Source organism: Colossoma macropomum, unplaced genomic scaffold, assembly GCF_904425465.1.
Source record: "Colossoma macropomum unplaced genomic scaffold, Colossoma_macropomum, whole genome shotgun sequence".
In the NCBI taxonomy this organism is placed as follows: Eukaryota; Metazoa; Chordata; class Actinopteri; order Characiformes; family Serrasalmidae; genus Colossoma; species Colossoma macropomum.
This window is the reverse complement of record NW_023494799.1, coordinates 3,833,735-3,861,626: the sequence shown is the minus strand read 5'-3', so window position 1 is coordinate 3,861,626 and position 27,892 is coordinate 3,833,735. Positions and strand designations below refer to the sequence as shown.

At 39.9% G+C, this 27,892-nt stretch overlaps 1 protein-coding gene across 1 annotated transcript; it reads left to right on the top strand.

Moving 5' to 3' along the window:
* Positions 1–729: 729 nt before the first annotated feature.
* On the top strand, positions 730–27,892 carry cers1 (ceramide synthase 1). Its single transcript, XM_036586052.1, has 7 exons — positions 730–1,930; positions 20,492–20,651; positions 21,528–21,708; positions 21,997–22,158; positions 22,319–22,466; positions 23,588–23,721; positions 26,257–27,892. The coding sequence occupies exons 1-7, from the start codon at positions 1,676–1,678 to the stop codon at positions 26,297–26,299; spliced, it is 1,083 nt and encodes a 360-aa protein (XP_036441945.1). The 5' UTR covers positions 730–1,675; the 3' UTR covers positions 26,300–27,892.

The following is a 27,892-nucleotide window of genomic DNA, read 5'->3' as shown; positions in this document are numbered from 1 at the left end:
TATTTTCTCTATAGTCCTGTGCTCAGTGGTTGTACAGTTGTAGTTACTGTATATTTAGAGAACAATTTCTTGCAGTGATTGTACAGTTTGTTTGTATTTATTGTCAGTCTGTTGCTGTTCTGTTAGTGAGGCAGTTTTAACCCTCCTGTTACCTTCAAACTTACTAACATCTTTTATCTTTGGGGCCAGTTTGACCCCAGCAATTTAAACCTCTGGGAAAAAAAATAAGTTCTCATGGAAATTATATTCTCCCCACCACCATATCATGAGAAATATATGTGGTTCTCACACTACTACAGGTGTGATTATGCTAGGTTAGGGCCATAAAGCGGAGAAAAGATTTTTCAAGATTATAAAATTGCACGTTATAGTGACCTCAATATCATCCAAAACAACCAAAACAAATGTGTGTAAAATGTTGATATTTCTTATGTTTTATACAGCTAAAACAGCATGGGGGCAAACGAACCCCAAAAAACACCAATGCATACAAGCAAAACATATCATCATATTAATTTTATGTTAATCTGAAAACTGAATGGGGGCAAATTGACCCCAAAGATAATGAGGGTTAAACCGTGATTTGGGAACAATCTGGCAACCCGCACTATTCTTTTCTCCACCTGTTTTCAGGTAGCACTAGCCAATCACAGCCGAGGATGGCGGGGATTGCCAGAATACGGGTGGAAATAGAACAACGCCGGCCCTAGTTAACCTACGTCACGCCGCTGTTTATGGGGCTTTTTTTGTTCGTTAACTTCATCATATTAGCATGTTACGTTTATCGGTCATTTCAGTCAGCTTCGCCGCAGAAACCCTGCTTATTCAACTTTTTGGCTTTTAAATCAGTCTTTTCATCCCGCTGAGCGGACTACAGCGACTATCATCAGCAGCACACACCGGCTTTTTTCTTCCTCTCACGTTTTCTCCATCCAGCCATCACAATGTGGACGGGAAGGCGACCACACAGGCGAGGAGGAGCAGCCGGGCTTTCTTACATCTTTCTGAATTTTCTCAGCATTCAGGCTCTGTAGGAGAGCTTTCCTCACAAATGAAGGCGAATAACGGAAAGAAGAGGATCAGCTAACGTTATCCGACGTCTTTTCAGCTGCGCCGTTGCTTTAAATCAGCCGCTAACGTCTTTAAATGTGTGAAAAAAGGGCCATTTAGCTGCGTTAAGCTACTTAACCTAGGTTAGCATTTTTTTTGCTACTGGGTCTCTTTTAGCTGTTTTACTGTTTCAAGACAGTCGAGATGTCTATTTGCATCCAAAGGATGCTGGATTGAATCAGATGTACTTTGTGGTATTGTGGCTAGATATCTAGCTGTGGTTAATTGGAAATACAGCTATCTTACGTTGGACCGTTAAAACCGTTAAAATTTAAACCGCAGCCTCGTTTTCGTTTCAGCGCCCTGTTGTTTTTCTAAACGCATCCATCGACGACTGTTTATAGCCTTAAGGTTTATTTCTGAATACAATTTTTGTAAGCCTGTTGTGTAACCTGACGTTAAAAGAGCAGCAAGTCTTTTTTTAATCGATGTCTTAATTTAGAAGACGAGGGTTGCTGAAGTTAAGCAGCTTAAAGTTTGTTTTATTTCTGTAGCTAAGCTAACCGGGTTAGCCTTTGCCGGGAGGAGGACTTTCGTAGCTACATAAGCGCAGCTTTGGCACGCTATGGACGGGACCACCGGGGTCGCTGAGGAGGGCGGCACGTCTGTGGAGGCCCTGCCCGGCTACACGGAACTGCTGAGCGGCTCGTACCGCGCCGTGCTCGGCGCTCTGAGGGAGTGCACCGACTGCGGGCTCGAACCATCAGCGCGCGCCCTGCGCGAGCACGCGCGCCTCTCCCCCGTCGAGATCGCCCTGTTCTTCATGTGCACCGTGATGTGGACGGAGCTGCGGCGCGCGCTCACTGCACGCGTGTTCGAGGTAAACGAGAAGACTGCCCATATTCATGAGGCTTCTCGGAGTGCGCGTGGGGATCTAGGATCTGCTTGTTTTACAGTATATTTATAGTAAATAACTGGAATCTGATCCTTAAAAATGGTTCTTTAGTAAAGACACTACTCAAACACTCAAAGCACCATTTGCATGCTTAAATGATTCTTTGCTTTGAAATTTGCATTTGAATGTGTTGTACATGGTTGTGTAGAGAACCTTTGTGAAAATGGTTCTTTATAGCACCCAGAAGGGCAAATCTATTGTGAAGATGCCAAACTTTTAACAATTTTCTATATAGAACCCTTTTCTTTACTAATGAACCCTTGAAGAACCACCTTTATTTATGAGTGTATTCTACCTACACTGCCCAGGTTCTTGCACTTTTGAACCTTTTTGAAAATGGTTCTATATAGCACCAAAAAAAAGGTTCATCTGTTGTAGCTTGACATTGTAACACTGGCAGAACACTTTTTGGTGCTATACAGCACTATTTTCAAAAAACACAACACAATTAGAAGAACCATTAATTCAGGTGGTTCTTTGAGTGTTCATGGTTGTATATAGAGGCACTGTCTTTACTAAAGAACCCTTGAAGAACCGAGAGTGTAGACCAGCGCTCCTGCTCTGAGAAGCTTTGTGAATATGGACCATTGTTTCCACCCATATCCATGTATCTGTACACACACACACACACACATACATACATATATATATATATATATATATATATATATGTTTTTATATATATATACGTATTTTTTCATTTGGAATCATGATAATAAGACATCACACCCATTTTGGGCAAAAGTACAGCCCTTATAATGAGTGAATTCAGCTGCTTTAAGGTGCTCTTGTTGCTGATACAGATTCACAAAGTTTGTAGTCTCCTCAAAAAAGCATTGACCAATAAAATGAGATGGGTAGAGGGGTATAAGCCCCCCACCAGCATTGGGTTTTAGAGCAGTGGAACTGTGCTCTCTGGAGTGATGGAGCTCCATCCAATACCTTTGGGATGAGTTGGAGTGATCCAGAACTGACCATCCAACATCAGTACCTGACCTCACTAATGCTCAATCAAATCCACATCAGTGTTCCAACATTTACTGTAAAGCCTCCCCAGAAGAATAGAGGCTGTTACTGCAGCAAAGGGGGACAAACTCACTATTAATGAACTTCATTTGAGAATGAATGCCAAATGAACTGGTGTCATGCCAGATTGAGCCTGGTGTTCTGACGTCGAAAGACCTGAAAACACCCAGTGACTCCAGGTTACCTCACTGATGATGTGTCCAAGTGCATCAGAAGATGTATGAATCAACAATCAACTCCACGTGCCAAGGCAGCGCATATATAGTGACAAATATTGCGCATATATTTTGGATAGGAGGATTATATAATCGCTGTTCAAAGAAAAATGTGTATCTCCAAAATAGTAACTTAACAGGAGAAGGCAAAAACTTCCTTAAATTTAAATGTAGGTTAATGTAAAGAGGTCATTTTAGGGTACTTACAATTTTTCACACAGGGTAAAAGACAGTCACCATGCTCAAATTATGCAGAAAAATGAAAATCAACAAAAATAGAGATACATGATTCAGCGATGATATGAAGGCTGTCAGTCCTCCAGGTCTTGTTTTGTGATTTTCAGTCCAGTCGCAGAGAATCCGCTCTTATTTTTGCCCTCAGCGACCGGAGCCAAGCAGTTTACATGCAGCCTGGTAATCTGTTAATAATCCGACTAATAGCTCAATTGGAATAGAATACGTTCATGTGTGTGTTCTGTGCATGTGTGTTCACATCATAGCAAAAATGTATAATATTCAACATGGCGGAGCAGAAACTGGTCTGCAGAGGAGACGAAGTTTATGCTTTTATATCTTTAAAAGACGGCGGTGGGACGGACGTCCATCTTATGTGTCTCAGAACACGACGTCTTCCTCTCGGCCTTCTTTAAGAAGTACGTGTGAGGTACATTTTCCTGAGTCTGACATCATTTTAAAGTAATTAAAAACACGAGCAGCAGCTAAAACTCAGGTAGCTAGGACACTGTTGCTCATCTTCCACTGACTGGTGATGCTCGTTGACGTGGTAATGTCTATGCTAAGTGGTTCTCTATGCATGCACGTAATTTTGGATCGAATGACTTGTAGTGAGCATGTACACGAAGATTTTTCATCAGATTGTTGTGTAGAGTGAGCATAAACACCTCAGTCCTAATCTGTAATTGGAATGTATTCGATCAGATTGGCAAACATCTTTGCATGTAAACACACTGCTCACGCAGAGGCTTCCAACTTTGGTCCTGGAGTCTTCCATATTAGTGTTGGTCCAGCTACACTCCACCAACCCATCAATTAATTAACAAGTCTTACCTGATTTGAACTTGTAATGTTAGAGTAGGGAAAGTGCTGAACTGTGGGCAGTGCATTAATACTACTGGACCAGGATTGATATCCACTGCTCTAGTGGTAGAAAGTCAAGGTGAACAGACTTGTAAAGTCATCTTGAAAATGCTTTGCCTCTTTGAAGAGTGGCGAAGCGTCTTTATTATTATACTACAGGTCCAGTCACGTTTACTTCTGCTAGACAGATTTGATATATTTTTATGGTATAGACTTCACTACCAGTGTCGGAAAAATTTGGAAATTGAATTGAATTTGGATTGAAATGTGAAATTAACCATTTTGGTACCTAAATAAACTGAATTAATGTTAAAAAAAGGATTGCAATGAGGAATTGTACAGAAATAATGCATGTAAAAAATATTTTTACTCTAGATATATTATCAGTATTGGTACCAGTATCAAAACGTTTTCAAAGATGCCCAGTCCTAAACAGGAGATACAGAATATGACTATGTTTTATTTTTCTCTTTGTCCATAATCATCCTTTCATAAACAGAAATTAGAATTTCCTTGTTTTCCATCTCCAGTGTTGTACACTCTTAAAAAAGATGGTTCTTTAAGGGTTCTTTAGTAAAGAAAATGGTTCTGTATGGAACAGTGAACACTCAAAGAAACCTTTGCATGATTAAATGGTTCTTTACATCATTAAGGTTTTCTTCAGATTGATGGAGAATGTGCTGTATATGGTTCTTATAGAAACCTTTTGGTAAGGGCTCTGTATAGCACCCATAAAGGTTTTTCTATTGTGATGATGTCAAGCTTGTAACAGTAGAAGAACACTTTTAGGTGCTATGTAGAACCCTTTTTTCTATATAGAACAATGAACACTCAAAGAACCCTATGCATGAGTAAATGGTTCATAACATCATGAATGCGTTCTTCACATTGATGGAGAATGTGTTGTAGATGGTTCTATGTAAAACCTTTTTGAAAATGGTTCTATATAGAAATAAAAAGGATTCTTCTATTGTAACAGTGTCAAGCTTATAACAATAGAACCTTTTCAAAAAGGTTCTATATAGAATCATCTACAACACATTCTCCATCAGTCTGAAAAACACTTTCATGATCCTTTAATCATGCAAAGGGTTCTTTAAGTGTTCATAGTTCTAAATAGAGCCATTTTTTTTACTAAAGAACCCTTGGAGAACCATCTTTTTTTAAGAGCGTAGTTTACCTACACTGCACACATTCCTGAACTTTCAATGCAGTATCAAAAAATGTAAAAATTCATAGAGGAGTTAAAAAAAATCAAAATTTTAAACTGTATTGTAGAAACACCCACATTTTCTTCCAAAGAATCCCTCATTTGCTCTTAACAGTGATGAAAACTAAACAAAAACTAGGCATTTCAGAGCTGTTTTCTATTGTTTGTAGTTCATTTGCACTTGTGTGCACAAGAACATTCCATGACATAGTAGTCTTTTCTTATCGATTTGTTTCATTTGTTTTTCAGAGCTGAATTAGTCTCTGCAGAATAGTTAGAGCTCTGTAGAATCCAGACGTTTTTAACACAAAAAACAATCAAATTGTGACCTAAAAGCCGGAAATCATGTTGAACCCGAAAACGTGTAGTTACACTCGTGATCGTTAGCCAATCATCAAGTTTGACAAGCTGGTAGATCTGACTTATGAATGTCCTGATGTGAATTGGGTGAAACGTAAAGCTGTGCAGTGCGTGTGGAGCTGTACGCACTGTAGGTCTGAATAAGCTTGGTGATGTGCAGATATGCTCAAGTGGTGCAACTTCCTGAATGCAGAGCATGTGGTTCAGTTCACATAAGCAGTTTTGCTCTGCAGACATGGCTTCGTTTTGCATATGAGAAGGAGAGGGGAGGCTCTCTGATGGCCAACAGGCAGAGAAGCTCATGGGAGGAAGTTTCTGAGTGGCTGTGTGTGGTTTTATGTGTATGTCAGTGGTTCTTATTCATGCGTAACTTGTGTTTCATGGCAGGCTCGATTTAGGCTTGCTGGTGTGAGTTCAGAGCAGAAGAGCTTTTGAGTAGCCTTAACTTGATATAAAGTCAGTGTGCAGAAGTGTTGCCGTTGCTGAAAAGACTCAGTTAACCACAAGGCTTTGAAATGGATATTTGAGGTTCTCATTAAATATTTGGAACAGTTGTGGAACACTAGCTCTGCCTCTTGCACTGTATGTTTATTAAACAGCATTTGAGCAGTGACAGTGCGTGGTGATCAGTGAGATGGTCTTGCATAAAATGTGTGTTTCTGGCTTCTCATGGCATGTTCCTCTGATTGATGAGCACTTTGACCACCAAGCAGAAGTTTCTCAGTGGCTGCAGTCGTGACACTTGTCGCCAGTTACTGTACGTTTTGGTGTAAATGTCCTTTTAAGAGGATAATATGTAAGGCCTTATCCTTTTCTGAAGAGGATTTGTTCAAATACATCCATTATAAAATGCCTGTTTCTGTATGTTTCTTACATTCTTACAAATATTTTTCAAAGCCTTAGTGCTTCACAGTTCTGATGTCCAACCTGGAGATCCTTATTTTGAAAAGTATATTTTGTGTGTTTTGAAAACACTTTCAAAATGAGTATGATATGTGTAAGCAGACAAAGTACGTTATTGTGTAAAAGTCAGAGATCACTCCTCATTTATTTAATTTGCAGTCGAAACAGCCGTTAAAGACCATTCACGTGATAAGGAAGGGGAAAGTAAAAGGAAAGTGAAAAAAAAACAGGTTTCTAAAACAGAAAAGGTAAAATAATCAGTTATATATTTGTTATGTATTTATGTATTTTACAGTACAGTATTTTCTGAGATTCCCTGCACTGTACATTTTTGTTCAGACCACCAAAACAGTCCCCATCAGATAAACAGCACTTAAAGCTTTCATCTTTGAGAGAGAGGAGAAAATCAAGCTACTTCAGATCTGAAAACATCCACAGGTGTTTTTTTCCATCCTTCCACTGTGAGAAGACGACTCAGCGCTATGGGTCTGTAGGGATGTGGATGTGAAAATGCAGCCAACTCCTAAGACTGAACTTTGGAAAACTAAATGTGGTTCTCCTGAAAAAGATGGAAGCTATAATAATGGCAAAAGGTGGACACAGTCAACACTGAAAAAGTGTGTTATATTTAGTTATTGAGGCTTCTGTGTGATTTCCTGTTTTTTTTGTGTGTATATATAGTTACCATATATAAGCCATATATATGGCTTATTCTGAACAATATAGCTCAAGTCTGCTTTTATGACTTCGTTATCAGAAGTTCATAGAAGTGTGGCCAACACATACAATTAGGTCAGTAACCTTCAAACTGTTATGTTATCATAACGTGTGTGTGTGTGTGAGTGATAAGTACTGGGATACAAAGACCTGGCTGAATGGCACAAGTGCATTTTGGTGCTTGTTCCTCTCAGCTGTGTCTTCAGCGCTTATGCAAAGGAGTTCGAGTTTATTTTTACTCTGTGCTTATCATTGTGGTCAAAACTAACAGCTTAAGGCCAAGTAAAGAAGTGTTGTCACCCAAAATTGCTTCCTTGCACAAAAGCTTTACAGAATATGTTCGTGCTTGTTGTTGTTGTGTGCTGTCAAGTCAGCGTTGACTCAAAGCAGTTCTGTCGTTAGTTGTCCTGCTCTGTCTTCTGCCAGGAGACTGACAGCTGACAGAGAGGCGTCCATAGCTGCAGTTATTGTGTCTGTTCTGCACACTGCAGGTCTTCCTCTTTTGGGACGACCCTCAGCCTAGCTGAGGATAGCGTCTTTCTAATGAATTTTCTTTTTTGCATGAGTAGGGTTGGTTTGATGTCTTCCGATGCACTTGTTGTTTGGGCTGTCCATGGCGCTCTCCGTACTCTTCACTAGCACCTTTATTCGAAGAGGTCGATTTTCTTTCGATCTTGTATTTTTTTACTGTACAGCTTTTGCCCCCATATGATGTTACTGAAACAAGCACGGCTTGAAGAAGTCAGATTTTCATGTGCAGTTATTTTTATCTGTTTTTTTCCGTTTGTTTGTGTTTGACAGTATATTAAACGCTGCATTTGATGACATGGACGCAGTGGGTGAGAAGCACATTTCAGGTTTCAGTTCATGTATTTTCATTTTTAGAGTGAAACACTGAGTGCATTTTCATGCACTCAGTAATCTGATAACTGCAGTAAATCAGATTTTGTCACTAATCCGATCAACACATTTACATGCACTTCAGTAATCAGATAATGTGAAACATATATAATTTGCATCATCTAGAAGATGAAGAATATTTTAACCCTTTATTTTGTGTTTGGTTTCAGCGCCACTCCAACAGTGTTTTGCTGCGTCTTGCAACATCCATCGTCTGTTCTCGCGCATACGCAGACTGAGAAATCCGAAAGAAATCAGAGTAAGAGTTTACATGCACTGAGAAATCTGATTACTGAGCTAAAATCCAGCTCTCTTTATCAGATTTCTTAATCAGATTTCTAGATCGGAGTATGGTGTTTACATGACCGTTTGAATAATCAGATAACTGCAGAAATCCAATTATGATCAGATTATTGAGTCCATGTATACACACTCACTATTCACATGAAGTTAACTGAACTAAGTTTGTTGGAAACTCTGAAAACTATCTGAATTCAAACGAGGGCTGTGTGTTTTTATTTGGGTGATATAATTAAGTGTACTTGTTACATAAGAAGAATTTTTTTTATTCCCTGCTTGATTTCTAGTTGCAGATAATGAGGCAGTGCGGCATTGGTTAGATTAGCTTCACAGTTGTTTTAAACCTATATCATGGAGCAGAAGTCCACAGTCCAGTCCCAGATGAACCGTATTGTTGTTGTTTTCTTCCAGCTTCTTATGACACCTGAGGCAGGTAGTAACAATTTGGCAGACCTATCTCAGGAGTGTCAAACCCGATGATAGATGATAAAAGGGCTGGCTATGAACACCTGGCACAGAATGCACAAAAGAACCTCCAGTTATTTTTACAGCTGTATGAAAAAGTTTGGACGCACTTGGTCAAATAACATGTTTTGTTTATTTTAGAAGTGAAAATAAGTGAACCCATCCTCTACAGAGGACACACTTCATTTTAATGCACAATTACTGTTTATTTTCTGAATTTAAAATATCGGGAGTGGTCAGTTCTTGATGTGTACTTCTATCCACAGCACTGCAGCTCTTGCATGTGTTTCTAAGTGTGTAGCGCTTACTCAAGGCTCACTCACATAGGCACATCATTACAAGGCTGAGTACCCTTATGATTCATAAGCTCTCCATATTCACTCTGAATGCAGGAAGCTGTTGTCCAGACCATGTTGGCCCAGCATGTTGAGAAATGAGGTCATGTTAACCACCTGGTGTGCTGTTTATTGAGAGATGGAAGTGTTTTGTCAGACATTTGCTTAACTCTTCTAGCTGTTTGCACACAGATAAACCAGATGAAGGGAGAAGCAAATTACACCATGGGAGTACTAGTGATTAAAACGGCACATGCTTTTAGACAACGGGAGATGACCTGTAGTAACCTGTGGGCTTTGGGTTTGCACTCTGTACTCACATGAAGTAAATCATTTTATGAAATAAATGTTCAGAAGTAGAAATCACTCACTTTTAATGCTTTTTCTATAAAAGAAACTGCCTAAATTGGGACTTAAAAGCGGAAGAAATTTGTGTTAAAAAAAGGCAAGCAGTATTTATTTAGCTTTATTTAGGAGAAGTATTAGGCTCTGTGTTTTGTAGTAGACTGTTGTGTACAATGATGCTGGTTTCATCATTCGGTATTCTCACAATATTTTGAACAAATGTGTTGAACAAACATTATGTGTATAATCATGTTGTGGCACAACTTAATAGTGACTCTAATGCTGGGAGGCAGAATGAGTGTGTTGCAATTGCGATATCACACTGTCACAGTGCATCATTACACCCCTATCAGTTACTGATTGTGATTAAACGCATTGACTGACGTTCTTAAAATAGCAGTTCTCAAGGTTCTGCAGCAGTGTTGCACTACTTGACTTGACTCTTGATGTGCAAGAAAAATATTTGAAGTCTTTAGGGTTTGAGAGGCTGGTTTGCATTTTGTTCGTCAGTAATTGATAGGCATTGTTACCTAAAAATAACAAATTAAAATAATAGGAATGTAGCGATGCATTGAATAGTATCAAATTGGTTCACGGTGTAATGTATTGTGTTGTATTACTGTATTGTGACTAGCATGTTAGCTTGTGGCTAGTGTGTTAGCGTGTGGCTAGAGTGTTAGCTAGAGGCTAATATATTAGCTTGTTGCTGGAGTGTTAGCTTGAGGCTAACATGTTAGCTTGTGGCTAGAGTGTTAGCTAGAGGCTAACATATTAGCTTGTTGCTGGAGTGTTAGCTTGAGGCTAACATGTTAGCTTGTGGCTAGAGTGTTAGCTAGAGGCTAATATATTAGCTTGTTGCTGGAGTGTTAGCTTGAGGCTAACATGTTAGCTTGTGGCTGGAGTGTTAGCTTGAGGCTAACATGTTAGCTTGTGGCTGGAGTGTTATCTTGAGGCCAATATATTAGTTTATAGCTAGAGTTTTAGCTTGAGGCTAGCATATTAGCTTGTGGCTAAAGTGTTAGCTTGAGGCCAATATATTAGTTTATGGCTAGAATGTTAGCTTGAGGCTAACGTATTAGCTTGTGGCTAGATTGTTAGCTTGAGGCTAATGTATTAGCTTGTGGCTGGAGTGTTAGCTTGAGGCTAACATGTTAGCTTGTGTCTAGAGTGTTAGCTTGAGGGTAACATGTTAGCTTATGGCTAGCTTTAGAGCAGAACACTATAAAGCACCAACTTCTTGTTTCAGATATTGTACTTTTATAATGTTGAGTGCTCTAACAAACTGAAAATGGAATTAAACATGAATGTAAGACTCGTTTCCAGGCACTCCTTATTTGCTGTATTGAAAAATGTTTTGAATTGAGACACTACTGCATTGTATGAATCGAATAATGAATTTTGTGAATCATTACACGCCTGTTTCTTAACCTGTGGCATGAATACTGCAAATTTGTTTTTAAAGTGAGCTTTTCAGGTAACAAGTTTTAAGGTTTGGAAATGCTGGCCAGTTTTCCGTTGTACAGGAACATCCACTTGTTTTATAGACTTCCTGCTGTTTCTGATGTTTTGCCAGCGTGCACTTCATTCCTCATGAACCTCATAAATTCCAGAACAGAAACTATTTTTCTTCCTCTCTTCCTTTGGTCTTTCACTGGGAACTATTAAAGACACTTCATATTCCCAGAGTAACAGAACAAATCCGTGTATGCTGATTTAATTCGTTTTTTCATTCTCATTAAAGTGAGTTAAACTTAATTATAGAAGCTATAAACTTTGAGTTTCATTCTTGTATGAGTCACTGTAGGTTGAGGATTATGATGTGCTGTCTGTGTGGAAAGCAGGGTTATTATAGTTCACTAAAACTATTACTAAAATGAAAACTCGCAGTGAAACAATGTGCTTGTTAACAGAAATAAAAATAAAAACTACTAACTAAAATGAAATAGAATTAGTGAGTAAAAAACTTTAGTTTTAGTTTTTTAGTGTGTGAATGAGAGTTTAGAAGTGGATCTGTTCTGTGTTTGGTCTTTCAGGAAAGCTGGAGCCGAGCTGTGGTCAGTCTGCTGTTGTACTAATTTTATTTTACCCTTATCAAATACCTACTATCACAACGTTTAAAACTAAAATAAAATAAAAACTAGATAAAAAACATTGCTTTTTTGAAAAGAAAACTTAGATTTTTAATGCACTCTTAAAACTAATTGAAATTAAGCTGAAATTAAATTCCAAAATGAGAAACTACATAAAAATAAGAACTAATGACAATTTTAAAACTATAATAACCCTGGTGTTCCCTGTTTTCAGATTATCTTGCGGTACCCTAAGCAATAATCACAATATGAGCTCCATATGGTCACTGGAGAAGGATCTGTCTTGTTTATGGAGAAAAAGTGTTGTGTAGTAAGGAGCTGTCTTGCATAAATCTATAAAGACCGGTTCTTGAACCCAAGCACTGCGTTTCTGCTGCTTATCAGCAACTGTTCTAAAGTCATTAAGGGGATATTCTGCTAAGCTAAATGTGTAAGGTGAGATTTGCAAAGTAACTTGAGGCTCAAACGTACTTTGGATTGAGCTCAGGACTACCTTAAATTAAACAAGATCCAAAAGTTTGTGGACACCACTCCTAATTATTGAGTCCAGGTGTTTCAGCCACACCTACTGCTAAACAGTGTACAAAATTCAGTACATAGCCATGTGCTAGGAGCAGTAACTGCTCAGCCATGAAGCAGTAGACCACATAAACTCACTCGCTGAAGCACGTAGCGCGGAAATAATGCCTGTACTCTGTTGCATCAGTCACTACAGAGTTCCAAACTGCCTCTTGAAGCAACATCAGCACAAGAACTGAGCGTCAGCAGCTTAATGAATTGGGTTTCCATGGCAGAGCAGCTGCACAAGGCTAAGATCACTGTGCACAATGCCAAGCGTCGGTTGGAGTGGTGTTAGGACCGCCACTGGACTCTGGAGTAGGATATTATACCTGGAGTGGTGAATCACGCTTCACTGTCTGACACACGAAACTGGGTTTGATGGATGCCAGGAGAATGCAACCTACCGGAATGCACAGTGCCAACAGTAGAGTTTGGTGAAGGAGGGATAGTGGTCTGGGGCTGAGGCTGTTATAGCCGCAAGGGGCGGGGCCAACTCCATATTAATGCACATGGTTTTGGAATGGGATGTCTAATAAGCTCACATAGGTTTGATTGTCTGGTATCAAAATCAAATACTGAATGAGGATTTTTGATAAGCAGTCAGCTGCTGTGTCATGTTATACATTCTCAGATTTAATGATCATAAGAAACTCTGAATTCCACCAGAGGGCAGTGTAGAGCAGGTGGTGTGCAGCAGGTAACACCAAAGCCTTAAAACAGCTATACCACACAGAAAAGTGCCGATCAACATCAGTTTCACTTTACACTCTTATTTCTTTGTGGAATAAAACTTTCAACACACTTTTTGTGGATTTATCAAGTTGGGTATCAGCTAACTAACTCGGCACACACTCACTGTTTTCCAGCTAAAAGGTAAATAGGTGAAATGATGTGATTAGGCTACTATTGTTAGCTGAGGTAACAGATTATTAACATTTGTCTGTTCATTTTAAAGATTTAGAATTAACTTGTTAGTGTAAATTTCCTTTCACTTGCTATAGTGTTTTTTGCTGTCTCATAGTGGATTTAATTTAATGCAGTTGCCTATTAATGGTGTATGCACCTTTATTATAAACAGTGCATTTAAATGCTTGGACACTGCTTGTCCTCTGCCTGACATGTCCGGTAAATTAAAATAGTTTTTCCAGGGAAAGGGGTATCATTTAAATACTTTTTGAATATTGCCTTACAAATTTGAATATCAGATTTGACTGAGATGACCATTCTTCCTGGATAGCACTCATCACAGTGTTCTCCAAATTGTCCAGAGGACACCAGCCAGCCCCACCACTAGATTAGTGTGCTGTGATTGCTGGCAAGTTTCTAGAATGTTCTCATTCATTCATGTCTTTTTATTTAGCTTTTTAGGTCTTTTTCAGGACATTGTCAGTCAACTTGTTGGAGAAGGCTGGGTTGATGTGCCAACCACAATGAGAAGCTTACCTCAATTATTCTGGAATTTGCATATAAAGAAGCTAGACAGTTGTGTAAATAATCAGAAGTAATCTGTTTTAGTGGTAGTTCGAACACCTACAACCACGTTAATAACACGCTAAGGTCAGTAAAGGGAGTATTCGTTATGCGCTTCATGCTTTCTTAGAGAGTGGCATTAAGTGTAATTCCTTCCTGCTCAGAACGGGGCTGGAAGGGCTGGACCTGTATCACTTCTAAAAGCTTCCTTCCTCTTGGTTCTGCCTCAGATAAGTGCCTGGCAAACCATTAGCGCTCTGCTTGATTCCACTTGTTCGTTCACAAGTGGCTGCAGTAAATAAACAGATTGCTCCAGATGATAATTTGCAGCAGGCGGTTGTTTTTTCCCACCCTTTGAGAGGAAAGCTTTGTGTATGTGCATGTGTGTGAGGGAGAGGAGCAGGGTACTGGGGTGCTGATGAATACTTTTGTCCCTCTCTGTTATTTGTCCAATAGTGCCCCAGAAGAAAAGGCAGGTTTATTAACCAGATCTCCACTGAATGCCCTTCTGACTCGCTTCACAATCAAGCTGCCTCATGTGGTGTTTTTAGCACTCTTATTGATCGGTTTTTGTTTTAGAGATTACACTAATGCAAAGAGAAACAAAGATAATTGAAGGACAGTGATAGGAAAGGAGCAGCTAGGGTGGTGTCTTCTGCTTGATGCTGATTTTCCTGCAACTCAGGCTGTCATCTCTGAGTGGTTGCTACTGAAATGTTCATCAGAGGGCTTGTGTCTGAAAAAGCAGAGCAGAGTGAGTCTGAGTGTCTGTACATCAGCCAAGTCTGGATGGAGTGCAGTTCAGCTAGACTGAAATGGACCTTCTGCAAGTTTCCCTTCAGCAAGTTTTCCATGCTTCCCAAGGTTATACCAACCTACAGTACTGAACAAAAGACAGAATTTTGGGGATGTGGAAAAATATCAGCAGATTTTAAGCAGATCTGCAGATTTGTTTGAAAAAATGAAAGTGAGTCTCCTGAAAAGAATAGAAGCTGTATGAAAGGCAAAGGGTGGATATAGTCTCTTCAGAAATGTCTCTAGAAAAATTAACGATTTGTGCTTAATGGCTGTTTTGACTGGAAATTAAGTGAAGGGGTGGTGTCTGAGTGTTGCCTGGTCTTGTACCTCCTGAGTATCTTTAGAACATCGTCTCGTGGCAGCAAGAAAAATCTGTGGAAACTTAAATTGTGCATTATTAAAGGGCCTTGTGGTGTGCGCCCATCCACCGGGCCCTGATGGCGGCCATGATAGCCGGCAGGAAGGCATGGCCCGAGCTCCGAGCGGAGACGAAGCCCAACGAGGACGGCAGGGAGAGGAACACCGCGAGTGGGGGGCCTCACTGCGGGACAGGAGGCGGCGCCCAGGAGGCCACGTTAATTAGCGGGCAGACGAGCTGCGAGCAGGGGCGGTGACGAGGAGGCGGAGCAGTGAGCTCTCGTTCCCTCTTGGCTTGGGTCCGCCTTTGAAAAAGAGCAGAGAAGAAACAGAGAGAGAGAGGGAACGAGAGCTCGTTGCTCTCGATTGTCTGGATTTGAGCTTGAGGCTAAATAATGTGGCCTCACTCCCGGGCACTGCCTCCAGTCCTGCATTGAGGCCCCCCACCCACGGCGTTCCAAATATGATGATTCTTGATGTTTCTATAGATGTTTCTTTATCTTTACGATAATACAGTGTAGAAATACGGTGCAAACATTTCCTGAATCTGTAGAGTCACCTCTTCTTGTCCATATTTTCGTGAAATGGTACATGACTCACATCTGGAGTTATGAGGCTATGAAGAGGGTCTGAGATGCACGTCATCTGACTTTAATTGGTGGAATTGTGTGTCTGCCTACATTTTGTGTGAAACTGACCAATGGACGCTCAGGAAATCACTAAGGACTGACAAGCACCTAAACTCTTCCTTCTTCGTTCAGTCCACATCGGAGACTTGTGTGAAATGGCATGCAAAAAGTTTACATCTGCTCAAGTTGCTGCAAAGGTTTTGGAAAGTAGTGATAAAGATGACTGAGCTTTTTGATATGAAGCATATGGGTATCATGTTATATGTAAAGGAGTAATTAAGATGATATGTGCAAATTGAGAAAATGCCCTCAGACCTCAGAGGATTAAATTCCCTTGTCCATATATATGAAACATCTCAGAGCAAGAAGTTTGATTTAAGATTGACTCCTTTCCATATATCAGGATTCACTGGAACGTGAACAGCAAGAACTGATTTGAAATCAGTATCCTTATGCTAACCATACACTAGAAGACTTTGAAAAGACTTTGAAAAGACTAAAGTCTGACACCCTCTCACACCTAAAGACAGTGTCATGTTTTTTAGTCACAGACTATGATTTTGCAAAGACTAGGAATCTTGCAGTGTCACTATTTACAAGACTGTAACTAGATTTTTGAGATTATTTCCCATCATGCACCTGGTGGAAATTAATGAGCAGATAAACACTTTTCCTTGCACTTTATAGTGGTACAGATGGGAAGATATGCTGGCTGGGTGCGTTAAGATCTGGGGCTCAGATTAGTTCACTATAGAACTGTATGTTCTGGCAGATCATCACCCAGTATTTTAATTAACCTGTAAAATGTGCAGTTACTATTTTAATTTGTTATAAAGATTTACACATCCACACAACATGCAGTGATTCAGCATTGTTGATTGGGTGTCATGAACTAAACCATAAAAATCAAACAAACAAAATAAGAAACCACTGTAACAGAAAACAGAAAAAAAACATTGATGATTCTTCAATAATGGCATTCTTAAAGCCCTTTGTACTTTTCCTTACGTGTTAAAGGCTCAGTGAACGTGAAATATTAATAATATTAATATTAACAGTTTACATTTTAAGTTAATATGATTATTGTATTGAAGTGGAGCAGATTTTCTGTTTTTACAGAGATTTCAGGCACTCATGCATGCGCTCTCTCTCTCTCTCTCTCTCTCTCTCTCTCTCTCTCTGTCACTCTCACTCCCCCTTACTATCGCACCGCGCGCCTGCGCTCGCCCGCAAGCACTCGCACACGCCCCTGGCACCTCACTTTTTGCATGAGCCAAGACTTAAAACTTACAATAACATTAAACATGGTTGATTTTGTCGCAGCGTCAAGACGAGAAAAAGACTGACTTGAGACCGCCATCTTGACTACCTTACACCAAACGATCGAGATGACACGAGTGCGACGTGACTCTAACAAGACTCATGATTTTTTTCCGACATGGATATTTGTCTGCGACAGTGAAATCGCATGAAAAGTCGTTTGGTGTAAGGCCGGCATTACACTGATGAGCAGTTTTATATGGTTATAATGTGCTTTCATTATCACAATAAATTACAAAACGTTGAGCTTTTCGCAGCATATTGTGGATATCGTCAGTTTTTGCCCTTTTGTCAAGAGATTACGTGTTCAAATCGAGACAGTGGCAAGCGTCCAAAAGAACATTTCTGGCCCTGATTTAAATGATGGATGTAGTATTGCCATAGCCGTCCCTACGCACAGCTATTTGGTCTTGAATTTTTGTTTGCAGTTCCTCAGTTGCTTATTGGAACTCTTCATCTCTGAGTGTGAGAATCCGTTTTGTATTCTGAGTTGACCAAATACTGTTAGACCTCTTTCTGCCTGAATAGGTGACCTTCAGCCGGCACATCCCATCATTCAAAATGTCATACTGGCTTTGTCCTAAGGACCTAAAGATTGTAGCCATGGTTGAGTTACCCTGAGAGTGCTCCCCATATGCATAGCTGTTTTAAACATGTCACCTGTGGCTTTTCTTCCACAGTTGTAATCCGTCAAACATGATAAATGGCTGCTGGGTAGTCCCAGCTTACTGTGGCAGTGCTGTGTGCTAGTGTGGAGATTTCCCGCAGTGCTGTATCCCATGGCAGCAGCAACGGCAAACCGCGTTTGGGTGGCAGTGAGCAGACCGATAGAGCTGGGGCTGGAGTGAGTGATGAGGAGAAAGAACGCACTGCTGACAGCTGGACTCTATAAATAACCCCTGTGGGGAGGGATGGGGAGACACAGATTCCTTGTGGAAACCCTGCTATTTTAAGCGTGCATGACTCACAAAGAGTAGGCACTTGCAGTCAGTCAGAGGCAGCATGAAGCCCATTCAGCCAGAGCCTGACATCACAGACAGAACCCCCTTAAGGCTTCAAAAAGTTTGGAATCACACTTAATTTTTTTACAGCTTCCTACTGATCAGGTGAAATCTATAAAGTAGAGTAGTGGCGTCTTAGTAAAACCATATTATGTGTTACGTATCTTCAGTAGATTTCAGTAGCTTTTATATTAATGAAAAGGGCGATTGCAGACTTTGCATGCTTCCAAATTTTCAAAAAGTATTGTATTCATACAACCCAGTGGAACCTCACGATTCATGTTGGTTCTGAGATAATTTCTCAAACAATTGTTAGGCTTGAGTTGGGTTCACATTTTGGGTTTTTCATAACTAATGTACCATATTAAACAAATTTTAGGCTGTATTTGGTGCACCTTTAGTTTCCCTCCCTGTTCTTCTTCCAAATTTTTGTCAAGTTTTTAACTTGATTCTTTGAAGTGATTCATGTTGTTGGTGGCGAGGTTGACAATGTCCTAATGTGTACACTGGAGAAAAGCTGTGAGCAGCTCTCAGTTTCTGTGGCAGTAACCATGAACACGAATCAAACAGCAATTTTGAGTTGGATTCGGGCAAAATTTAGTCGGGCTCAAGTCAGTTTTGGGTTCTAAACTTGGTTCTGTGGGTCAGGTTGAAATGTTGTTGGGCTATATTTGGATTAGAACCAAAGTTTTAGACTCAGTTGAAGCTCTACACCTGCTCATCTAAGCCAATCAAAGACAGCACCCAGCCATCTCATCCGATCAGAGTCACCGCTATTGTGAAGAGGGCCACCTCTCAGCCATAGGATTTCTAAGAAGAGAGCTAGATGGGTTGACAGACAGTCAGATTGATGTATTTTATCAATCCTCAAGGGGAAATTAGAGAGAGTGGTAACATGTCATGGTACAGTGTAGCTTGGTGGTGTCCTGCATATTTGGCTTGGCCACTTTTGAGTCTGCACAGCGCTCATCATTGCATCTAAAGGACAAGAGAAAGTGGAGATCGGGTGAAACTAGATAGGGTACACTTGTAGATAAAGACATTGCAGCAAACAAAGCCTTTCACTTCCATCTCTGATTACACGGGCCATCAGCTTGGGTGTCTACGTGTTGCCCTGAGCAGGTCAGATAGTCTGTCATGTGAAGAGATAAGAGCAAAGGTATCGTTTCTGGTAGCGGCCTGTACATGCATCCACCCACGCCTGTGTGCTGTTGGAGTGGGGTGGGGTAGGGGGGCACATAAGTCACCTTGATCTTGAAGATTTGCCCAGGAACAGCACAGTTATCTAAGCCTAACATGTGTGAAAGTGGTTGAGACATTGACTTCCTGTTTTTTTCCTCATCTGCATACAATGCAGAAGTATAAGCGGAATTGAACTGGACTTTTATGAACTGAGCAAACACATAATATTCCATATCCTGAATGACCTGCCTCTGCGTCACTGCATGCTGAGTTTTGGTTATTTGGTGGATAGTGTCCATTTACTCTGATCTGAGATCAGTTTTCAGAACCTGTTATAATGGTATTGCTTGGCAGTTGGCTGTTTATAGCATATCATAGGCTTGTACAGTCTGTATTAAATGCATAGTGGTTCAGAACAAAACTGTGAATGTCCAGAACACACACAGTAAATAACATACAACACAATAAACAACATACTCCATTGGTATAGGAAAACATGAAAAATTACACAGTAATTTCATCTGTGCATTCTTACAAAAGCTGGAAATCTTACAGACAGACTGTAATAACATACACTACTCAGAGTCTAGTGACCCTGTCCCAGTAGCAAAAAATCTGTTCTTGAAGCAGGCTGTCTTTAATTTTTATGGATATGTACTGCCTCTCAGAAGGAAGTGGTTGGAAAAGATGGTTCACTGGATGAGAAGAATCTGTAATTATTTTTATATTGAATGTAAACAGAATTAACTGAAGGAAGCGATATTCCAATTATCTTTACTGACAATACTTTGCATTATGAGTCTGGATATCTGTATTTCCATACCACCCTGTAATAGATGACGTGAGAACAATCTCGATAATGGACAAATAACATTTAATCAATAGATCTCTTCTTACTTTGCATTTTTTTAGTTGTTTTTAATGTTTAATAATATGATCAGAATGAATGTTTCACTTCAACGAATCGCTAATGAAAATGTTCCCAAAAATGTGAAAGATTCTATAACAGATATCGACTGTTCAAAAACCTGCACTGGAGTTTTTACGTTCTGTTTCTTCCTGTAATCCACAGTGATACGAACATCTTCTTGGTTATGAAAATATTCTTACATGCACTAAAGAGTGCATTTAACATTACAGTGTCTGATAAATGCTAGACCATTTAATATTAATTACTAATAATGTGCTTGTTGTTTTTTTGTAGCCTATTGCATGGTGGTGTCGTCTCCAGCCCAAAGATGTGGAAAAGATGCCAGAAAGTGCTTGGAAGTTCGTCTTCTACACAATGTCGTGGTCCTACAGCACCTATCTTCTTTTCTTCTCCAACTACACCTTCTTCCAGGACCCTCCATCTGTGTTTTACCGTAAGCATTACTTTGAAGTTTGTATTGTGTCACTGTTTCATGAAAAGCGCACTGACGTCTCACAGTACACAAAATATCCACACAATAGAAACTGCACAGTTGTGCAAAGTTCAATACAAGTTATGGCAAGTCACCTTCTTCATACAACAGTAATTATGAATCAGTTGACTGTAAAAAGTCTGACACTGGAATGGTATTATTGTAGTTTTACATTGTGAATATATATGAAGAAACTGTTATGTTTAAGATTCTTATAGCATTGACATGCTTACGTCTAGGCTGCACAACCCTGACATTATGTATTACATTACAATATGCCTTGCACTATAGTAGAACATGTTGGTGAACTCAGGAACCTAAAAAACTGGCCTGTGGTATTTTGACCAATATATAATTTTAATACAATAATACAATAATAATTTCTATTTGTTGGATTATGTGCATGCCTTGAATCATCAGTATTGCAAAGGCCCTCACTGCAATAATAAATGACATTACATAAGAGTGGCAGGTATTCTATCAGGTACTATTGATTTGCTGTTGGTGCAGTGTACGAGGAAGGTTCTTATTTGAAAGCACCGTGTTCCTGCTGTTGGCTTTGAAAGTTAGAGAAGCATCCGATCAATAAACATTAAGCACAGTAACATCACATGCATTACACTAATGTCTTTTCAGCTTCCCCTGAGGAGATACACTTTCGTCATCTTCACAAAACATTCCACTAACAGTTGTTAATGTTGATAAGCCCTGGAGAGTTTCTGTTAAAGCCAGGATCAAATATGATGATTTTGCTGAAAGTCAAATATCCATAAGAGCTGATTATGTATTTATAAATAAATATATTAGCAAATGAATTAATAAGTTCTTTCTGTGTAGACTGGAAGAGTGGGATGCCTGTGTCCACGGACATCGCCATCGCTTATCTCATCCAAGGGAGCTTCTACGGGCACTCCATTTACGCCACACTGTACATGGATGCGTGGAGGAAAGACTCCAAGGTCATGCTGCTTCATCATGTCATCACCCTGGCGTTGATCACCTTCTCCTACGCATTCAGGTCAGAAAAGAAATGCAAATCATTGTTTTCCCATTACAAGAAGTCATTACACAGTTCCTTGAAATATTGTTACTGAAAAAGCTCAGTCTTCTGTAGCCAAATGGGTTCTTTTGAACTGTGTGCCATTTAGCAAGTTAGTTAGCTGCCATTAAAATTGTAGTCCTCACAAGTGATGCTGGAGGCAGAAGAGCTTTTTGAGGGCAATACAATTTGACTACACCGTTATTTTCTGATTAGCTGGTGAGTTTGGTGCTTTGTGACTGACTGGGGTTTGTTGTTCCTCTTAAGATACCACAACATAGGAATTCTGGTTCTGTTTCTCCATGACATCAATGACATTCAGCTGGAGTTCACCAAACTCAACGTCTACTTCAAGAACCGCGGAGGCAGCTACTACCTGTTAAACGACATCCTATCTAATATGGGCTCTGTGAGCTTCAGCATTACCTGGTGAGACCCATACACACCATGTCAGGTCAAAGGTTTTGATCAATATGTCATTTAAATTTATACTGAGCACTTCTGATCGCCACATGAGGCTAGTTTGCTCTTTCCAACCCCCGCTGCAGATTCTAGTTGCTCAGTTAGCCCTGTTCCCTCTCCACTACAGGTTCTGGTTCCGATTATATTGGTTTCCCCTTAAAGTGCTGTATGCTTCCTGCATCACCAGCTTGCAGTCCGTTCCCAACATCCCTTTCTACTTTTTTTTCAACACCCTGCTGTTCGCCCTGCTCCTCATGAACGTCTACTGGTTCCTGGTAAGGACGTCTGTGCAGAAACTGTGTCTTTATATTTATATTGCTCAAGCTCTTGCTTCATAGTTCCGCCGTGTTGCCAGCATAGAAAATTGCATGATGCAAAGATAACTGACGTAGACCGGTTAGTGCAAACTTTTTTGCGCAAAGGTTGGCTCTGACCAAATGGAGAGCCATTTGTTTGCCGTTTTTAGGCTTGATCATTTGGCATGTACTGGTTATGGTCTTCTACAGTTCACTTAATGGCAATATTTAACCCTTGTGTGTGTTGATGTGTTTGTTACTCAGTAGTCTGGTGGACCCACCACATTATTGTTTATTTTAAATCAATACAGTCATAACAATTTATGTAAAAATGTTTAAAATATCACAAGTGTCCAGTGTAGGGTTCTCCTTTAGCAGCTGTAGCCAGTCAGCAGCCAACCCATGTTGTCACCTCACACACACACACACACACACACACACATACAAACACATACACACACAGACACACACACTAACAGCAGGCCACGTAGGAGGAGAACAGAATGAAGGACACAGCACCTCCACACTTTTATGAACAGTGTGAAGGCACTGAAAATGGGTTATTTTATATGTTCTTCACAGAAAATGAGCAAAGTCCAAGAATCTGAGGTTGAAATAATAATAAATCACATAATATTTTCTTTTGGAAAACACTGAGAATGGGTTCCACAGAACTGAACACCTCACAAGGGTTAAAACAGGGAACACATCAATTGAAGAAATCGAAACAGGATTCATTTGCCAACTTGTTAGTCAGTGATGCTCATATACAAACCACTCAGTCAGTGCCAGGCAGTGTCCGAGCAAAAGCAGGGGTAGTCAAATATAAATAACTGACCACAAGGGAAATTGAAAGTCCTTGAGATTCAGGATGTGTTCCAGGCTATAGTTAGCCATGTTGTTAACAACATGAGACAGGTTTGCCTTTACTAGCAAAGAGTTCTCTTGTTGCAAGTTATGCTTTTGAAGAAGTGTTTTGTGGAGTTATGGTGCAGAGACACTGTTTGCATGTGAGCGTGTGTGAGAGAGAGAGAGAGAGAAAGAGAGAGAGAGGGAGAGAGAACATTATTATTTAACCTAAACTCACTTGTGTTTTGCAGTTCATTGTACTGTTTGTGGTGAAAGTTATAACCGGGCAGATGAACGAAGTCACTGATGTGCGCGAGTACGAGGAAGACGATAAAGTCCATAAAGCCAAAAGGGATGACAATGGCCATCAGGGCTCTGGAGAAGGGTGAGGTTGACACACAGTGATTCCTCCCAAATTCATTTTTAGGAGCTTTGTGAATTGTGAACTTAAGCATTTCCAACCCCTGTCAGGTTGTATTTGTGTTCTGTTTTTAGCATCCTGTTCTCAGCACACTTGAGCCAGGTGAGCAGGCCTGACACAAGTGTATTTGGAGCTGGAATTGAACAAAAATGTGGATTGAGAAGTCCATCACAACTTAGTGGGGAGGATCTAAAGTAAAGTAAATGAAGCAGATCCAGATCTACTGGGGGCATTTAAATCGTCCTTCAGTCAAATTAGAAAATATGGTTTGCTATTGTAGCCTTCAGGCCTGATTATAGAGGCCATCTGACATGCAAACCAATGATGAGCATATTTGCATTGAAAATGGCTGGGTTCCAAAAATCCAGTCCTTTGAGTGCTGGGGTATTACACCTAGAATACCATAATGTACCTGTCTGTCATGGAATATTCAAATTACATTTTACGTAAGTAACTTACGATGAACTTAAAGGACACGTTTTGTTGTTTTGAATCTTTACACCACATTTGATTTTAGATAAACAAATGTCTTGGAGGTTAAAGTGGAGAATGTTAGCTGTAGTTCAGAGGTATTGGGTGAACCAATATAACTATGAAACGTCTTGTTCTGGCCTGTTTCTGAGGTGTTCCGTACTTTGTCAAAGCACTTCTGAGTCGTGTAATGATTAGATGCATTAGCTTGTTAGCCCCTTAAAATCACCTTTGGCCTTAATGAAGTCTGTGACTGCTAAAACAGTCCTGGCATCCATTTATATGTAGAGGTTAGACACTTCCCTAATGTGCCAATCAGCTTACTGATTTAGAATAGCCTGTTCTCACTGTCGCAGCTGAATTTAGTGACGATAACGTTCAGTTGTCCTGAAAGTAAATGCTGCGTGTCCTGTAAGGTCTGTACAATTGTGCTGTTATCTGGAATTAAAGTGCTCTGATTGTTTAAGTATCTGTTTTTCCACATATAGCTCCCTCCCAGCAAAAAGGGTGCTATATCAAAAAAAGTTGTTTGACTTCTAACAAAAGGAACTCTTTTTGGTGCTGGAGCCGCCCATATGGAAAAAATATGGACAGATATTTTCATATTTTTTAAATACATGTCAAATACATGCCGGTACATGCCGAATTACATTCCAAACACTAAAATGTATTTCAGAATATATTGCTATATTACACACATACACATTTCTTAAGCCGCTTATCTTTCTGGGTTGCGGGGGGAGCTGGAGCCTATTCCAGCAGTTGTTGGGCAGAAGGCAAGAAACACCCTGGGCAGGTCGCCAGTCCAACACACTGACAGACAGACAGACATACACATTCACTCACACATTCATACCTAGGGGCAATTTAGCATGTCCAGTTGACCTGACCGTCTTTGGACTGTGGGAGGAAACCCACGCAGACACGGGGAGAACATGCAAACTCCACATAGAAAGGACCCTGGTCGTCTGGCCGGGAATCGAACCCAAGCCCTTCTTGCTGTTAGTCAACAGCCCTACCCCCCGCCACCATGCTGACCCATATTGTATTATATTAACCAAATATAATATCTATACCATACAAAAATAAATGTATGTAAATATAAATCTAAAATATCTTTGAAAATGTATGAAAATAGCCAAATTTCTCTTGCTCTTACGTATGTGCTCATACGTACATGGGTACTGCAAAGTACAAAGCAAAACACAGCAGTCAGAACCGTTCATTCATTTCATGTATATTCTTTTTTTCTGTATCTGTAACCTTTATCAAACCTACTTACAATTGAAAAAATATAATAACAAATATAAAAAAGTGAATTTTAAAAATATATTCAACAAATAAATCGTTGGGATATTTTCACACATTGCAAAAATATATTTGATAAATAGATTTTCCATATGGGCATTTTTAACCAGGCTTTTTTAGGAACTATATACATTGTGTTTCCATTGTAGAGACGAACTATTTATGCATACAAATGGTTCTTTGTATGTTAACATTTCTATGTATTACCATTACCTTTACTAATGAACCCTTGAAGAACCATTTTTCTAAGGGTGTAGATAATATACTGAAATAAACAATGCAAAATAGCATGAATGTCATCAAAACTATCCATGTGACAACTTTGAGGCGGCTCTGATCAGGAACATGAGCTGATTAGTGGAATTTGAGCATTTATCAGGCAAAATTGTTGCAAGCACAGCAACTTTCAAAGCACGTTTAGAAGCTGTTCAGAGTCCCTTAACACACACGTGATCCTGTGCTTTCTGTCAGCACTGTAGCTCTGAGGGGCTGAGGTGTGATTGCTGATAGCCTTGCTCCATCTCAGCACTATAGGCAGCTTGGACTGATAGACTGTGAACTGTAGCACACAGAGATAGGGATCAAAGCACTGACTTATATAGACCTGATTACTGGGATTTCTTTATTGCTCTGGCCTTGGAGGTGATATTCAACAGGGTTACACGGCATCTGAGCCATCGCCTCGTCTCTAACCCTATCTTTTTCTTACTATCTCTCTAGGAAACGTGTACAGAATGGAATCAACAAGAAGAAGCATCTATAACAGCCTCAGTACTGCCACCTGCTGGTACTTACATTTACTGCAAGGAGCACAGGTGACCTAGTTTTACTCGGACACTCCAAGGTCCAGCAGCTATGATCCTGCAGGTCTGCCTTTTCTGTGATCAAGTTTTTGTTCGACAATTCTCATTTTATTGCTTTTGTTTCTATTATTATAACACTGTGAATGTTATTTCAGGTGATCTTTGTATTAAACATGGTTTAAGACAACAGATAGAAGTGCAGTGAACGTCCTCTCACATCTGTCTTTAATAACAATATGATAAAATGAAGAAAAGTGAAGAATTTGAGAAAAGGAGGGATCTGTGTAGGCCTGACAAATGTCTTTTTGAGGACAGAGGCGTTCATGATGAGGTTAGTGGTCCAGAGCTTTGCCACAGTGGCTTTGTATTTGTTTGTTTGTCTTGTTTTTTCTTTTAATCAGAGGGCTTAATGTATTACAAAGGGAGATTCTCGAGGCACTCTGAACCTGAGTGCATGGATTTGTTAGGGCTATTTTCATTCCGTGTACTGATTTTCAGAGACTTTCCAGAGACTTTCTAACAGCCTGACCTGATTTATAAAGCCACAAAGTGACTGAAGAAGAGGTTTGTCTAAAGGGGAAAAAAACACTTTTGCCATGAGGATAAAATCAGTAGAAGCTGTTGCCTGTGTCGCTGTACAGACAATGAAGTGTAATTTCCTTTTTTAATCTGCATCTGTTGTTGCACTGAAATGAAGGCATGACTAAATGCAGCCACAGCAACAGGAGGCTGAATGTTATATTGCTGATCAAAATTAATACGGATATAGAAAAACCTTTAAAGCAGTATTTTAACGGAAAACAATCCGAACAAGTTGTCATGAAATTCTTCTGTAGATCAGAAATCCAATATTTATGCGCATATATGATATTCAGGATTGCATGAGATTGGGATGGTTTGGTATATGAAAAGTATCTAATATCCTTCTGGATAAGCGGTTTTCAACCCCACTCCTAGGGACCCCAACCTCTGCACGTTTTTGTGTTTATTCTACTCTAAGGCTGCGTTAGAATCTATTGCTATTGTGCCTGTCCTACCCTGGAAGAACATGGGGGGCAGGAGCAGGAGGAACAGAGAACAGACAGTAATGAGGGAAAGAACTGCGGCATTAAACTTCATATTAACTACTGGTGAACTAATTCTAGGGGTGCTGGAAACTGGAAAGTGATGAATGAGTAAAAAATATACCTGATGTGCAGAAATCTGAGTGATGTTGAATATAGCGCAGTAAAAGCAGGGCACCTATTCTCACGCCCTCCATGCTTGGGTGTATCTTTCAACTAGAACCCCGGGGCATATTTCACAAAGCAAGATTACTCAGTTACCCAGATAACTTAAGCCCAAAGTTCAGGATTATCCAATAGAAATGTTTCTCAGCCTTGGGCTGAAGGATTTGGGGAAAATATCTAATTGGGAATTTCTGACTAATTGCGACTGCAATTTAAATTGCAGTTATTTTCTGTAAATTAAGGTTCACCCCTGAATGTAATGTGCCAGACTGCCAGTAAGTTGTGGTAGTGATGTCACAACACATGGAGGTTTGGTTGCTTCTA